Source organism: Boleophthalmus pectinirostris, unplaced genomic scaffold (genome assembly GCF_026225935.1).
Source record: "Boleophthalmus pectinirostris isolate CB_2022bp ecotype Guang Dong unplaced genomic scaffold, ASM2622593v1 HiC_scaffold_18, whole genome shotgun sequence".
NCBI lineage: Eukaryota > Metazoa > Chordata > Actinopteri > Gobiiformes > Gobiidae > Boleophthalmus > Boleophthalmus pectinirostris.
The window spans coordinates 23,226,705-23,242,296 of record NW_026571133.1 but is presented as its reverse complement, the minus strand read 5'-3'; the positions used below and the strand labels follow the sequence as shown (position 1 = coordinate 23,242,296).

The 15,592-nt window shown below is 39.1% G+C and overlaps 1 protein-coding gene across 1 annotated transcript in view; it reads right to left on the bottom strand.

The window, feature by feature from the left end:
• Window positions 1-9,481: 9,481 nt before the first annotated feature.
• Window positions 9,482-15,592, bottom strand: part of gfra2b (GDNF family receptor alpha 2b) — a 55,754-nt gene continuing 49,643 nt past the window's right edge. Inside the window, exons 6-10 of the mRNA XM_055153818.1 lie at window positions 14,602-14,711; window positions 13,662-13,802; window positions 12,872-13,056; window positions 10,917-10,964; window positions 9,482-9,731 (exon numbers count right to left, since the gene is read on the bottom strand). Coding sequence (XP_055009793.1) covers window positions 9,597-9,731; window positions 10,917-10,964; window positions 12,872-13,056; window positions 13,662-13,802; window positions 14,602-14,711 — 619 coding nt within the window. The 3' untranslated portion in view covers window positions 9,482-9,596. The remainder of the gene's footprint in view (window positions 9,732-10,916; window positions 10,965-12,871; window positions 13,057-13,661; window positions 13,803-14,601; window positions 14,712-15,592) is intronic.

Sequence of the window (15,592 nt, the reverse complement as noted above, 5' to 3'; positions counted from 1 at the left end):
ACATTATAAACTTAGTCTTATACTTATTATAAAATGAAATGAAAAACATTACAGAAAGCTGGTTATCAGTTGAGACGTTTACTGGTGTAAGGCTGCTTTAGCTCATGATAAACAGTGCAACAAGTGCAGCAAAGCAGCTGGATAAATGCTCTGACCATGTAACAGGGAGAGCCTTTTTCACTGCATTTGTCTGATGGCTTGTTTGGTAGACCCGTTGAGGAGAGTTAACACTGTTTGGTAAAGTAATTCATAATTTTAAAAAATATGTGTTTTCTGTGATGAATATGACCTTAATGTCAACAGGACAAATATGTATTTAGTCTTTTTTGTTTAGACTGGACATGCCTATTTAAAGCAGGAGCCATGGACTCATAAAAAAGTGGTGAAAATCTATTTTGTGTGAGGCATGTGTGTGGAGGGTGAATCAGATACAGCGACTTAGAGGAATTGTTCCTTGTGTTCATTTCCTGAAACTGGAGCAGTCTAATGTTGTTCATAGAGTCTACAGGCTCACTGTGTCTCCGGGCTTGTCTGACTCGCTCTCTCTCTCTCTCTCTGCCTCCCTGTGCCTATGTTCACCTTCAGGAACAGCGAGAGGATGGTTGTACTTTAATCCAACATCTTGTAACACTGACAACAACACCAACACTGACAATAGTCTGGATTGTGGTTGCAGTGCGATGTACTACTCTCAAATACATAGTTACCAAAAATGCAAAGACATTCCTTTAAAAGCACCCAATCTTGATATTGTCTCTACTGCCTTTTGTAAAGTAACATCATAATACATTTTTAAAAAGTGTACCACAATATTATTACAGTGAAAGAGAACCTTGGACCCAGAGATTATGATGTTAAGTATTATGAAATCATTGCATTCCACAGTGGCGGAGATGCACAACGATGCACACAAAATTATATCCTGTACAGAGGAAGGAGGGAGACACATTCTCTAAGTCTAATACAGTTGGTGCAGTTTTTTGTAAATAATTTTGTAAATGAAAACCACAAAATCCGTATTCACCTTCACTGCTCACCCAGCATCGTAATATTTTGTAGTTTAAATGTATTGCACCATGGGTCAGCTTTGAACATAATTTTTATGCTGGGCAGAAAATTCCATAATTCCATACAGCAACAAGAGAGACAATTTACCTTTTCTTTTTTTTCTTTTTTTTTTTGTCTTTTTGTGTGTTTTATGTTGCATTTCTTTAGTCCTGTAAACATAGATGACAAAGTCTCTGATTGTTTTCTTTGGTACAAAGACTTTTAGTACATTCTTTAAACTTCCTGTTGTTGTGGCTGCTTTTAGATAACTTATGCATATTTATGTGATGCAGCCAGAAAGCAGAGTTTGCACCAGAGAAAAAGCAGCAGTGGTTTTTAATTTAAAAGATGCCTCCAGTCAGCATCACCTTTGTCCTTGTTAAATTATATCTATGTGTTTTCATATGCAGTTATTCCTGCGTGTTGTTTTTCATTTCGGTTTCTCATGTGGTTTATGTCTGGCTCTGGTCCAGCTTATCCAGCCGATATGTATCGCATGACTGAGTCTTCTCTCTCCTCTTTTCCTGTACCACAGATCCTAAGATACTGTCACCTTTAAACACTGCATTTTATCATGCTGATAACCACTCTGAAAACTACAACCGCTGTCCTGCATGTACAAAGAGGCAAAGACAGATTACACCTGCTGAAACAAAAAATATCAGTGGAATAGAAAAGGTACCTGCCACTTGATTCCCTGTCTGTGGAGATGTAGCAGAGAAGTCTTACGTACCTAAAATGTTCATCTGTCCCAGAGCACTGGAGCCTTCAAATCTGCTACAAGTGTAGGAAACATATGGCTCCTGCTTCTAATGAACAAAAGGATTGAGATGAAAGAGAATGGCTCATTTATTCACTTCAGACGCAATAAGTGCACTGTTAGGAAATACACAGATAAACTAAATCATGATTGAGGTCAGCGCACTGCCATTTGTACTGATTAAAATAGGAAAGTATTGGATTTGTTATATTTACTTCAAATGCATCTATTAAGAAGTCTAAAGATTGTTCATTCACCACAATTAAAATGTATGGAGTGAAATATGCATTGTCATTGTCTTCATAGGGCACGCATTTGTAAGTCACAGCAATTCAAACCTTCTTCTGGTTTGATCCTAGTTAATGTAGACTTGGTTTGGTCCTGTTGTAATCCTAGTTTAGTGTAGTTTTATTTCTCAGTTTAGACTTAGACAAACTTTATTGATTCACAAGGGAAATTATTTAGACATGCTCACACATCACAATATATTATAATAATGAAGATAAAAATATAAATTATAATAATAAATTCCAATGCAATCCAGTGTGTTCACATTGCCGGCAGTAAATCAGACCTGTTCCTGGTGCATGTTGAACTCAGCCAGGGCTGTCACCGGTTCTGTTCATTTCTAGGTGTAGTCAGGAGCCGGAGGGGTCCGATTTGTGGACAGGATCTCATCTCTGCTGTTTGCAGATTATGTTGTCCTGTTGGCTTCATCAAGCCAGGACCTACAACATGCACTGGGGCAGTTTGCAGCCAAGTGTGAAGCGGCTGGGATGAAGATCAGCTCCTCCAAATCCGAGGCCATGGTCCTCGACTGGAAAAAGGTGGCTTGCCCTCTCCGGGTGGGTGGAGAGTCCTTGCCTCAAGTGGAGGAGTTCAAGTATCTCGGGGTCTTGTTCACGAGTGAGGGGAGGATGGAGCGTGAGATTGACAGGTGCAGCGTCGGCAGTGATGTGGTCACTCTATCGATCCGTTGTGGTGAAGAGGGAGCTGAGTCGAAAGGTGAAGCTCTCAATTTACCGGTCAATCTACAGTCCTACCCTCACCTATGGTCATGAGCTCTGGGTATTGACCGAAAGGACAAGATTGCAGATACAAGTAGCCAAAATGAGTTTCCTCCGCAGGGTGGCTGGGCGCTCCCTTTGGGATAGGGTGAAGAGTTCAGTCACACGGGAGGAGCTCGGAGTAGAGCCGCTGCTCCTTCATGTCGAGAGGAACCAGCTGAGGTGGCTTGGGCATCTGTACCGGATGCCTCCTGTCCCACCGGGAGGAGGCCCCGTCGAAGACCCAGGACACGCTGGAGGGACTATGTCTCTCGGCTGGCCTGGGAACACCTCGGGGTCCCCCGGAAGAGCTGAAGGAAGTGTGTGTGGAAAGGGAAGTCTGGGAGTCCCTGCTCAGACTGCTGCCTCCCCGACCTGGCCCAGGATAAAGAGAAGAAAATGGAATGGTATAAATTCCAAATAAGTAGTAAAAATATCAACAGACTGGTGTCAAATAAGGCATATGTATATGTACAAATAAAAAATAAAATACAATAGAAATAAGAAATTTAAATATTTCAGCAAGATACAAGTGGTCATAAGGAGAGCAGTGCAAAGATGATATTGATGATTGACAGGACATTGGGTTATCTATTACATAATGGTGATTTATTGTACAGTTGTAGGGAATATTATCTGTTACATAAAGGTGAGTTGTTGTATATCTGTATGGAGTATGGTATGAATGTAGTCTTGTATCTCTCACTGTTTGAGCGGAGCTGTAGGAGCCTGTTTAAGTGTATCTTGAGTTTGAGTGTTTTTGCTGGGGCTTCCTCCAGTGTTAGACAAACCTGATTCTCTGAAGCCCACTCTGCCTGCTGAAGCCCTGTCTGTCTCATTAGAAGAGTGCTAATTCCACTGACCTGTGCCCAGTCCTCAGAGTGACTACAGCTCTGCCCTGAAGGCCTGGCATGAAGTTGCTCTTACCGCTTCCCAGTTTGCTCACTTATCATATTTTATGTTTCAAAGGTTCCATTTATTACGCTTATTTTTAGACACCACTCCTACACTACATTTCACACCAGGAGAAACAAAGCATGCAGCGTTCCACTTGTGCCTTTTCACATTTAAATAAAAAGGATGACCTTCTTCAGCCGTGTCTGCTCACTGGTGCTGAGTGACACGTCCTCTTATATAAAGGCTACAAGTTATGTGTATGTGGGGGTGGATATTCATCACTTCGTGGGGACTGAAGCCTATGTACAATCGTTTCATGGGGACCTTTTGTTTTGTGAGAATCAAAAGGAGGTTTCCATGATGCTTCAATATTAGATGGTGTAAAGTTAAGATACTTTTTGTGGCCTATCTGAAAGGACCCAGAGTTCAGGTAAATGTTAGGTTAGTAGTGATTATGGTTAGGATCAGTCTTTAGGAAATTGATGTAAATGTAATGTCCCCACAAAGCATGGAGATGTGTGTTTGTGTGTGTGTATGTGTGTGATTGAGGAGAGTGTCTGTCACTGGAGCTGTTATGATTACTGCTGACATCTTCAGAGTGCTTTCATAGCTCTCTCACTTCAGCTGTGCATGTAGCCGTGGCGATCTCCCAGTCTGCTGATCGTCCATTTGTAGCCTTTTTGACAGCCTGTTCATCTCATTTCCTTATACTTGTCCAGGTCACTTTCACTCTGAGTGGTCTTTATGTATGTGTTAGGTTTCACATTTAACCTGCCATGTAATGTCTATAGAAATATTACTTAACTTTGCCACAACATACATTATTTCCTCTGGTAAGCTATACTTCATGGTCCTCATATTTGCCAGCAGTATTTGACCCATCCTTTTGTAACAATCTTTCAGGACCTAGCAGGGTGCATGTTTAAATAGGTGGACAAAACTGCACCTTGAGAATTTCATTCATAACTAGGAATTGAACCCTCACTGCAGTGAAGCAATAATGCCACTGTACAATCTCATGTTGTTTTGTGGATGGAGAGTGGGCTTCACCTGTAACATGAAAAAGTTGCCAGTATCTATCACAAAGCTAGAAAACACTGTCAGGAACCGAGGACTTGTAAACAGATGTAAACTGAACATGGAGCAGCGTCAGCCCTCCTGCTGCCTCACACTCTTGTTTGCCTCTGTATTTGTGCCATATTTGCACAGAAACGTCATAGAGGCAGAGAAGTTGCATTGACAGCTTGTGCTACATCCACATTTCTAAAGCAGCAAATACAAGCAGTGAGATTTTGTGATTTTTACTTTTACCATTTACTTAAATTTAGGGCTGCATTTTGTGATGGGTTTTAAGGATGGGACTTAATCAACCATACCGCTGCGCTAAAAACAAGTCCGTATTGTGTTCCGTGAGTATTATTGTTGAATGGCATGTCATGTTTAATCCACCTTGGAGTACCTCATTTCTCTTGTTTTATAATTGCAGCCTACTTGTTGCTATGGTGATGACAGTGTTCCTTTTGTCACACATTTTACACGCATTTCTGTCTGTATTCTGAGACAACATGTGGCTTTGAAAAATTTATGGTCAGTTCCAACTCCATCACCAGCATTTGCATATGTATTCAGAATGATTAATGTTTCTGCAAATTTATAAATATATTCTCAAATACATATTTTTATTATGTGACTGATATGTTTGTGACAGCTCAACCCACAGCTGAAGTACCACAGCTAACCACACATTACACACAACAACACAAATTAAAACATAATCAGTGAGAGCTATACCAAATATCATTTTGTGAGAATGTGTCCTCTATGACGTCTGCTGTGTGACCAACCAGGGCACAAGCAGTGCTGGACTTTATATTCATTGACACACATTTGCTTCAGTTGGAGGTGTCTAGATTATTGTGGTACCTTCAAGTCTACATACACTGCAAAAAGATATGCCTAAATCTAAAGTGCTTTTTCTGGTGGTTTATGTCACAATAAGTTTATTCTTCTCCTTCAGAATGGTCTCACATGTTGTGTACTAGACTATGAATGAAAAACTATTGCAGATTTTAATATTTAACAAATTATTTTTTGGACATGGCATTTGTTCCTATAAACCAAGCCAGACAAGACAGGTTACTTCATTGTGATGTAGTATAATTAACAACAAACAACACAGGCTGAAGTTCAAATGCACACACTCAGACACACAAACACATTCATACAAGAAGACACGCACGCACACACACACACACGCACACACACACACACGCACACACACACACACACACACACACACACACACACACACACACACACACACACACACACACACACACACACACACACACACACACACACACACACACACACACAGCACACACACACACACACACACACACACACACACACACACACACACACACACACACACACACACACACACACACACACACACGATGATTGACTGAATGTTTTGGCCAGTGTCTCGCCTCAGGGCTGTATAGTTACAGATTCCCTGTGCTGATAGCTCTCACAGGTTCAGGCTTCATTATTGAAGCATTTGTCACATAAGTCAGGCTGCCGCCATCAGCACATATCTGCAACCTCCCTGCTGTGCAGCCCACCATAATACTCCCTGATTATGGCTGCTTCAACAGTCCCTGTGTGGCCTTTCAGCCCATCTTCTGCGGTTTTAATCTGAATGTCGAATTTAGAGGGGTTGGGTAGAGTGGTCCAGACTGTTCAACTGATCATTGGAATCAATGCAAATATCTTTCCTTGTGCAACAAGATGGATTCTAGTGATATTTGTGAGATCACAACTCAGAGAATTGAAGTACTCCTGGTTAATTGGACAGGTGGACCAATTACAGAGCAGGATTGAGGTTTGTGTGGAAGTGAAAGCGAAGCGCCCAAATGCACCAAAACAAACATGGCAACACCGACAGACATGCTTAGTCTATTGTAGCGTCAGTACAGAATATTTTGTTTGTTAAAAACATGCAGAAGGTAAGCACTTTGTGCATTTGTGTTAATGGAAGATAACTGTGCTTTTCTCTCAACTGGATGTAACAAAAGTTCGATTTTTTGGCTTGTTCAACTGTTGTGGCACTTTAACCAATCAGTTTCATGACGTTCTGTGTTTTTTAATCCTTTTTAGTGAGCATCATCCCAGATTGTTAATATGCAGAACTCAATTCAGAGTGACACTCATACCAATAAACAAATATCACAAAGAGGGACATCCTTGACTGAATACAATAGAATACAATAGTAAAAAATAGACAAGAATAATCCAAATCTCATTTGATTCTCTCTTTTGTACTGAAATATAGCATATTTGAATGTCTGACCTTCAGTGATGAGCTCAGATAGCTGTCCATGTCTCAGGCTCTGACTGATATTGACTGAGGAGCCTGAGGAGGAGAATGACCTGGAAGTATTCACCTTCTGCATCTTAACCAATCTGTGAAAACTGATGTGAGAATGTTAAGAGTAAGAGATAAAATGGCATGACTGACAGTGTGAGATCCTTCAGTGCTGTGCTTTGGATCACGTGCCATGCATGCACCAAGAGCTGACTTTTCAATGGTATGGTGATGTTTGGAAGACATCAGTGTCAGAATGACATCTGTCCTGTGGGAATCAGACATCAGACTCAGCCTCACTATTTCATCAACATCAGCCCTTCTCCACCTTTAGAGCTGTATCCATCACCAGACACATAATATGCACCAAAGATGGGCAGGGTTTAAAGTCACACTCCATAATGAATGGGAACACAATATAGCTGTAACTTTCAATTTATTATGCTCTCCAGACAAATTTCATTTACATTGCTGCAGCACTGTTTTACAAATAATAAACCAGAAAATGTAAAACATTTACTTTTTTCTTTCAGTATATTTGGCTTTCGTCTCAGTCACAACTACTGTCCAGCTGTGGTGGTCAAACCTGTGGCAAACTTGGTCAAATGGTTCCTGAGTGACACAGCATAGTCTAAGTGATATCTTTATGCAGTGCACAAAAGCTTCTGTACTTAAAATGCATATTTAATGCAGTACCTATACTTAGAGGTTTTAACTGTTTATTACACCCAGACTGACACGGCTGCAGGAATGTGTGTTTAACAATAAGATGTATTAATGAGAACAGTGACATTTGAATATTAAATTGCTGAGTGCAGCTATGTTAAACAAAATTAGTGTTTACCTCAGAATTGGTGTTAGTACATTTTATTACTGTTTCATGTCCTCTGGGTGATATCCATTAAATTCATAAAATAATAATAATAATAATAATATTAGTCAGGAATTCAATTAGTTCCATGTAAAACATATTTTGCTGTGCATTGCATGGTGAAACCACAGAAGCCCTGAAAAAATAAGGTTAATTTATGTCTGGGAAGAGTGATGCTTAGTGCATTTCTTTGCAATTTACTCTGACATTTGGAAATTCCCAAATAGCATTTGACATTTTGGACTAATAGTGGACATGGGTAATCATGCTATTAACATTTTGAGCTGGCCTCACTGAGCCATCAATGTCTCACTCAAGCTGCATTTAAAAATATGAGCATAAAGGATTTATTCAGAGGCAAACCCCAGGACGTGATGTGTGTAGTGTGAATTACAGAAGCTCTGACACACTCAGGACCTGTTCTCTCTGCTGATCTCTACCTTTGCTGCTGTAAAGTAAGGCCACATTAGAGTCAAACTGCTCCACTATCCCACTTCTCTAATGGAGGGCAGTGTCTATGAAACATATAAAGACTCCCATATGACCTGTTTCACTCTCACACAGACAAAGAGCATCCATACGACACACACGGATCTTCAAGGCATAAGATTTCAACACTTGGTCATATATCACTCGATATGATTCACTAGTATTGCAGACATGGACATAACCTATTTTCACAGCCTTTTATATAACCAACCCTGATGCATATTAGGCTATATCTGATTTCATTTTGTGGCTGCTTAGCATTACTTGTTACACTGTCTTTTAAGCAGCTTTGTGTGCATGTGCTTGTGTTCATTTGACCAAATGTGAGAGATTATGCTGGTCTGAGGACACCTCAATAATGGCACACATCCACACACTGACCATTTTACACTATAATGAAATAAACACTCTTCATAGAGATTCCATTGGGTGGTCATTTTATATTACACATTAAATGATTTTTTTTTTTTTTTACAGTTTATTGACAACAAAATTAAGATAAAGACCTACAAAAGCACACTGGTGTACTGCATGGAGCGCTTGTGAGAACCCTGTTTGTCCGCCATGTTGTGTCTGTATGCCTTGTGTGTAGAGTTCTTTCCACCAGAGAGATTCAACAGTGATAAATAGAGCTGACCAAAGTCCAGTTTGCCCAGAGCAGTGCTGCAGTCTCTCTCTGATAATTTGACAATGTGTATGTTTGGGTTTAAGAGTGCTGCTTTGAGCTCCAGCCAAAGTCCCTGTGCTTTTCGCCAAGTCTGTCTACGATCCAAAAACAGAACTGAAGAGGGGGCCAAGTACGAGTGCACCAACTCTCCAAAGTCAGGTCAGCATGATCCAAAATCCCAAGAGTCTCTCATTCACTGCCTTCCACCCGTTGTCCTGCATACAGAAGCTGTCCTTCTGCTTTCTCCATTTCCGTTGTGCACACCATTTGAAACTCCTCCAAAACTGTCTCCCATTTCAAAAGGCCCTCGCCGATTTCTCCTGTGGCTGTTTGGCTTGGCATTTCACTGTGGCTTTCTGGGTCGTGCCATTTACAAGGGAGATGAGAATTTGTTGTGTACGTATAAGGACAAAGTATGATTGCTGATTTGGAGGTGGACAGGTTCACGTTTATGAGAGAAGAAATATTGTGAGAATGGACACGCACATCGTCACACACATATGATGGAGGGATGCTGATTTCCAACCGCTGCTACGGTCTTCAGCTGTGTCCTGAGAGTCTAACGACCCATGGGTCAACAGGGCCTGGATTTGCAGAGGGGGAGAAGAGACAGAGCAATGTTGTCATTTCATCACACAAAGTATTTACGCTACCATTACATTTCTACAACCAAGAATAGAGCTGGGGCTGTGCCATTCTTATACCTCATAGAATTTTTTGTTAAAGTTAAAACAATGGAGAATTTCAAATGGTAAATATTAATTCAGCATTAATTCAAATGTATTTTGACTATAGAGTGATAAACATAATTGCAGATGTATTTGGGCTGTTCCATAACTCTTTTGTTTGTTTATTTTTTTCTTTTCTTTTTTTTTTTACATTGTTTTTGCTTATGTATATATCCTGTATGGGTGTTTTGCACTGCTGCCAAAAACAATGGCGTATTTCCATTTTGATTATCCATTCCAAGTTCTGCTGACATTATTTACTCCTTTTAAGCAATACACTGTGGCATTAAATGAAGACCAAGTCAAATTATTCTTTATTGTTTTACCTTTTAATTTCTAAATTTATACTTTAAGGGGGGGTCATCACATCCAGAGGTACTTAAACTGTATTTGTAGTCCAACTAAGCTGTCAATCCATATATATAAATATACACACACACACACACACACATTTTATATATATATATATATATATATATATATATATATATATATATATATATATATATATATATATATATATATATATATATATATATATATATATATATATATATATATATATATATATATATATATATATACACATACATTCATTCATACATACATACATACATATATATTACTACTAATATCCATCTTACTGTAACATCTGCATATCATCAGCTGTTGAAATTTTTGTTTTAGTTTTTTAGGTTTGATTACTCAGCTGACCTTTAAGCTTCAATTTATATAAATAAAAAATAATGTTTGTATTCCCAACATCCACCCCCAGCACATATGTTTTGTTGATCCAAAAAGTGTAAGTGATTGTATGCCTTTCACAAACACAGATGGAGACATACAGTTTACTGCCACATTCACACAAATATGGCTTCTTCTTTATTTGTCACTTCTATATTAAGAATGTGAAAATATTTAGTTTAATATTTTAAAGGTCATTACTGGGGTTTCCATCATGTATAATTCATTACCTCTACCACATACAACAATTTACCCTCCCAACTATTCAGTCTAATAATTGCAAGAAGAAGCTCCCACCTCCTCACACTTGAATTCTTCTGATGGGATGCACTTCTGACCTCCATCCTGTAAAACAAATACATTAAGTTTTATCAAGTTTTACATTGTGTTTATTATTGCTCTGTATTTAACTGTTGCTATATTTCTCCCATGGTTTGCCCTCTCACTCTCAGATAATGAACTTTGATTACTGCTGCTTAATTAATAGGGTATTTTTGCCACAGTATTGAGATAATTGGACGACATTGAACCCCAAGTGGTTTTAACTCCTAAACACTGTAATTGGCTATATAAATGAGGTATAAGTTTATCCAGAAAGTTGCTCACATTGCTATCAGAAATTCAAGCGTAAACAAACATGAAATTTAAATTTATCATCTTCTTCCATCTGCATCTTTTGTCAGCGCTTCATTAGCATATCTCCTCCCGTGCTTGGGTGGGAGAGCCAATCAGATCTTATCGCTCAACTAGAAAAGAGAGAAGTCTTTTCACAGAGAGGGAATAATAGAGAGCAGAGGAGAAGCCTGGAAATGCTTCACGCCAGATCCTTATCTTATTCCCTGAAATGTACAAATCTATAAATATTCATATATATGTGTGTGTACACTGGTTTTCTGCCATAATCATTAAACTGCATAGATGCACCATTGTAATATTGACTATTTGTGTGGTAATCCTCTCTGACACTGTACGCCTCTGCAGGTCAATTTCCTATAAAATGAATGCCCAGTGTGTTTATGGAAAAATGATAGCCATATTTATATGCTTTGGAAAATGCTACTATTCAGAAACAACTAATTCAACGCAGCATGTGTCTCGCTGCATCCAAAGGGACTCAACACGGAGCAAAAATATGTCTTTTTTCATATCATTCTTGCTAAAATATCAGATTGCTGTTTCTTCAGTTTTCTCTGTCTGTTTGTCTGACTCATACACTCTTGTCGTTTTTCAAATGTAACTTAATCTCAGTGCGTGTGCACATTTACTGGAAAAGCCCAGTATGCGGTGCCATTGAAAGTGCTGAGGGACGGCAGTTTGTAGCATTGTCATTATGGTGTATGAATAACCTGAAGGACTGGTGGATAGCTCGAAATGGAACTGGTCAGAAACACACACAATAGTAAGCCTTAGTAATAGTTTGTTGTATCAATGATTTATATTATTGCAATTCAAACAGATACACCACACAAAGCACACTATGACCATAATGTAAAATTTTCAAGCTGTTATTTTCAGTGAACTCAGAGTTCTTTACCTCGTTAAAGTAAAATCAAAAATTAACTTCTCACCAGACTATCACAGCTGTTCATCTGAATTTCAAATTAAGAGTGAACTTTCAAACTTGTTTAACACAGTTTAGTGCTTTTCTTTGTCACCTGTCAACTTTCAGTCCTCGTTCTGATGAACTTGTGATACTAATTCAGTCTCAGAATCACATTTAAAATCAAAATTCATTTCAGTACAGCTCTCCTACAGGTAAAAAAAAAGAGTTCGGCTGGCTATACTAAATTTGTTACATATTGTGTGTTTTACTTAACTATTAGAATGCAGCTTTAAAATTGGACTGTCTACATCTCATCACATTATCTTCTTAACTTTTATAAATATATTATGTCATGTTTTTTTTTTTAAATATACACAGTGTCTAGTGTAGTTTTATTATATGCCCTTTCTTTCTATAATTCATGCATCAAATCCTTTACATAATGGATGGCAATTTTCATTGGCCTTTCACCTTGAGTCTTCCACTTCCTCCCTCTGCATAATGGATGTGTATGCACTGTGTGGATAGTGGCAGAATGGTACTAATGTGTGAAGGTGAAAACGCACAAAGCACATAAACCTTTCTCTGCTCAGAGCCTTCCACACTTTTGGCCATATGTTGAGCACTGTATATTACCGCTATAGCTGATGGCACAAAAGTGGCAGGAAGAACAAAGTGAGTCAATAAACCTCCATTTTTTTATCCTTACCTGCAGGTTGGCACATGTGGAGAACATACAGGCGCTGTCTAGGGGTTTAATGGCATTGCCGTGGAAAGAGGGGGCGGGCTTAGCGATGATTGGCGGCTGGGCAGGGGGTAAGAATGTTGAGGATAGTTCGGTGGAGTGATGTGGTGCCCCCTCAGAGCCGTAACCAAATGCTTGGATGGCATTTTCTGCAACACGAGATAAAAGGATGGGGTGAGGATCAACATGGAAGAAATGCAAAACAGCCAGTAGGGGATCGAGGCTATGAGGTTAACTTAATAATCCTTTTTAATACCTCTGCTTAGAGCTACAACACTGAATATCATACAGACTGTCCAAAAGTGTGGATAGTACAAACAGACAGCAGCCAATAACATACTCAAACTGTGGCCAATGGGTCTAAGCATTTCTCTTTCTTCAGTTTAATTGCCAAACGTTGCGTGTGTGTTATCAGGTCTGGATGTGGTCCTGAACATTATCGTGGGGCATTTTGATGAACTAGATGTTATTATATTTTTTAAAACAAAGTCAGTACATTTTGAGGTATTTATCAGCTGCTACTGAAGTAAAAAAAAAAAAATAAGTGAGGTGAAATTTACTTGTATGTATGTAATAAACATGATCAGTGCCTAACCATCCTCATACGGGCCATTTTTCTTCCGTCTGTAATTTTAGATATGTGACAGGTGTGATCTGATATTGAAGCTATTGGTCCTCTTGAAAAGCTACTGTTGCTGAAAGAGGTCCTTGTATGTGCCTACATGTAGCGTCTGACCCTCCCCTCTGTGCTCACTCAGGCAGGTGTTGTGCGTGAAGTCGCGGTGGAAAGCCTCGCACACTCGCTCCTGATTGCCAGTGCCCCTGCAGGTGCACCACAGGCTGATAGTGATGTTGGAGGGACTGCTGTCGCTGTAGTTAGGCGTCACATCTGAGCCTGAGCCCGAAAAAGAAAGACGAAGAGAGAAGAAGACAGGAAAGAGAGGAGGAGGAGCAAAGAAAAGGAATTAGGACAAAGATTAGTGAAGAAGAAAGGTAAAGAGGATTTTAGAAATTCATAAAATTGAATCAGTGGATAATTTCCAGTGAAGAAGCAAAGTACCTACAAAGTATTTTTCAGAAGTCGCATGCTTAGTTTCCACTAAGTATGTGACTTCTGAAAAATACAATCCACTGTAAATACTTAAATAAGATTTTATAATAGTGAGGGGGAATATGAATATGAATCTCCCATTTTCAGAATATGAACTGTACCATAAACTGCATGACTTTAGCAGCATTTTGGCCTGTATAGTATTGCTGAATACCTTTGAATAATACTAGCCTATAATTTTTTGTCAAACTAAAAGATTCAGAACCAAGCAAATAATCATATCACATTTGCTATTTCCACAAATAACTATTGTAATGGGTCGGTATAGGTATAGCATGCATTTAAATCTTACTTCTTCATGCAATAACACTGCAACAGCACTTATTTTATTAAAAGCACTACATTAAATGCAGCCTTGATGAGTTTAGACCAATTCAATCTCCACGGACACCTCTGACATATTTCATCTTACAAGATAAATTATGTATGTATGAGCTGATTATATTTTCATATGGAGTGCAGTTTAGTGGCTGGAACAAATAAAACTGAATGATGATATTAAACATTTTATCTATTTATATCTGAGTAACCAGGTCAATAGGATATTTATGTTATTCCTTTATACACTACTTTTAACACCTACCTATGAGGCCAACATAGGACATGAGGCAGCCATAGTAGTTGTCATGCGGACAGCTGGTGATAGTGTGAGGCGTCATCTGGCAGTTAGTGTGGTAGTCCGCAAGTCGAGACCTATAATACAACAGAAACATGTCTGATTAGTGCAGCAGGCAGAAGTTTGAGATAATCTTTCCCATTTTCACAATACATGTCCTGCAATATGCAGGACATGCATATTCACACTGTCTGAGGCAATACATGTGAGACTGCTTAGCTTAATCTAGCGTCTGGCCTAGTTTTGTCTTTTCTGTTTGCTGTCTTCTTGCTCTGTATCATTATTTTTCACAGATTAACACAGTAGAAGCAGGTTTGAGAATGGCAGTAATGGTATGGAAGCCAGCTAAAGGCTGTCATATGGCCAGATCAGTCAGGGAGCAATAGTGTGAAACCTATCCCATGGAGAGAACCCTGAGACACAGCCACCTGGTGTAGGTCTGTGAATGTCAGAGGGACAAAAAGAACTCTAAAACTGCACTTGAGTAAAAATCACTTAATACTCACTATCACTATCACTCAATAACGAAATAGGTTCTTCACTAAGCCCAATCTCTCAAAGTTTCTTCACTCCTGGCAACTGCATATCTATGCAAAATCTCTTTATTGACAAAGTTTTGCTCTTTTTATTTTTGCCCTCTGCCAAAACAGCTGACATTTTAGTTTTCCATTCTTACTAATTATCACTAACTTCTTTACTTATGTCAAAGGTAAATCTTGGTTTAAATCCTGCTCAGAAGATACGCTTGACTGTCACAGGTGTTAATATCAGTATGGTGCTTTCTTCACAGCTGACCAAAGTTCATTTGATCGTGTGAGCAGACAAGACAATTTGAAATCAACAGCTCCAACAGTTTATGTGTAAGCTGTAATAGATACATAGTAGATACACCACACATCTCTGAATCTAAAGGTTGTTGGTTCAAGACCACATTTGGGCTCAGGACCAAGTCTGGTCA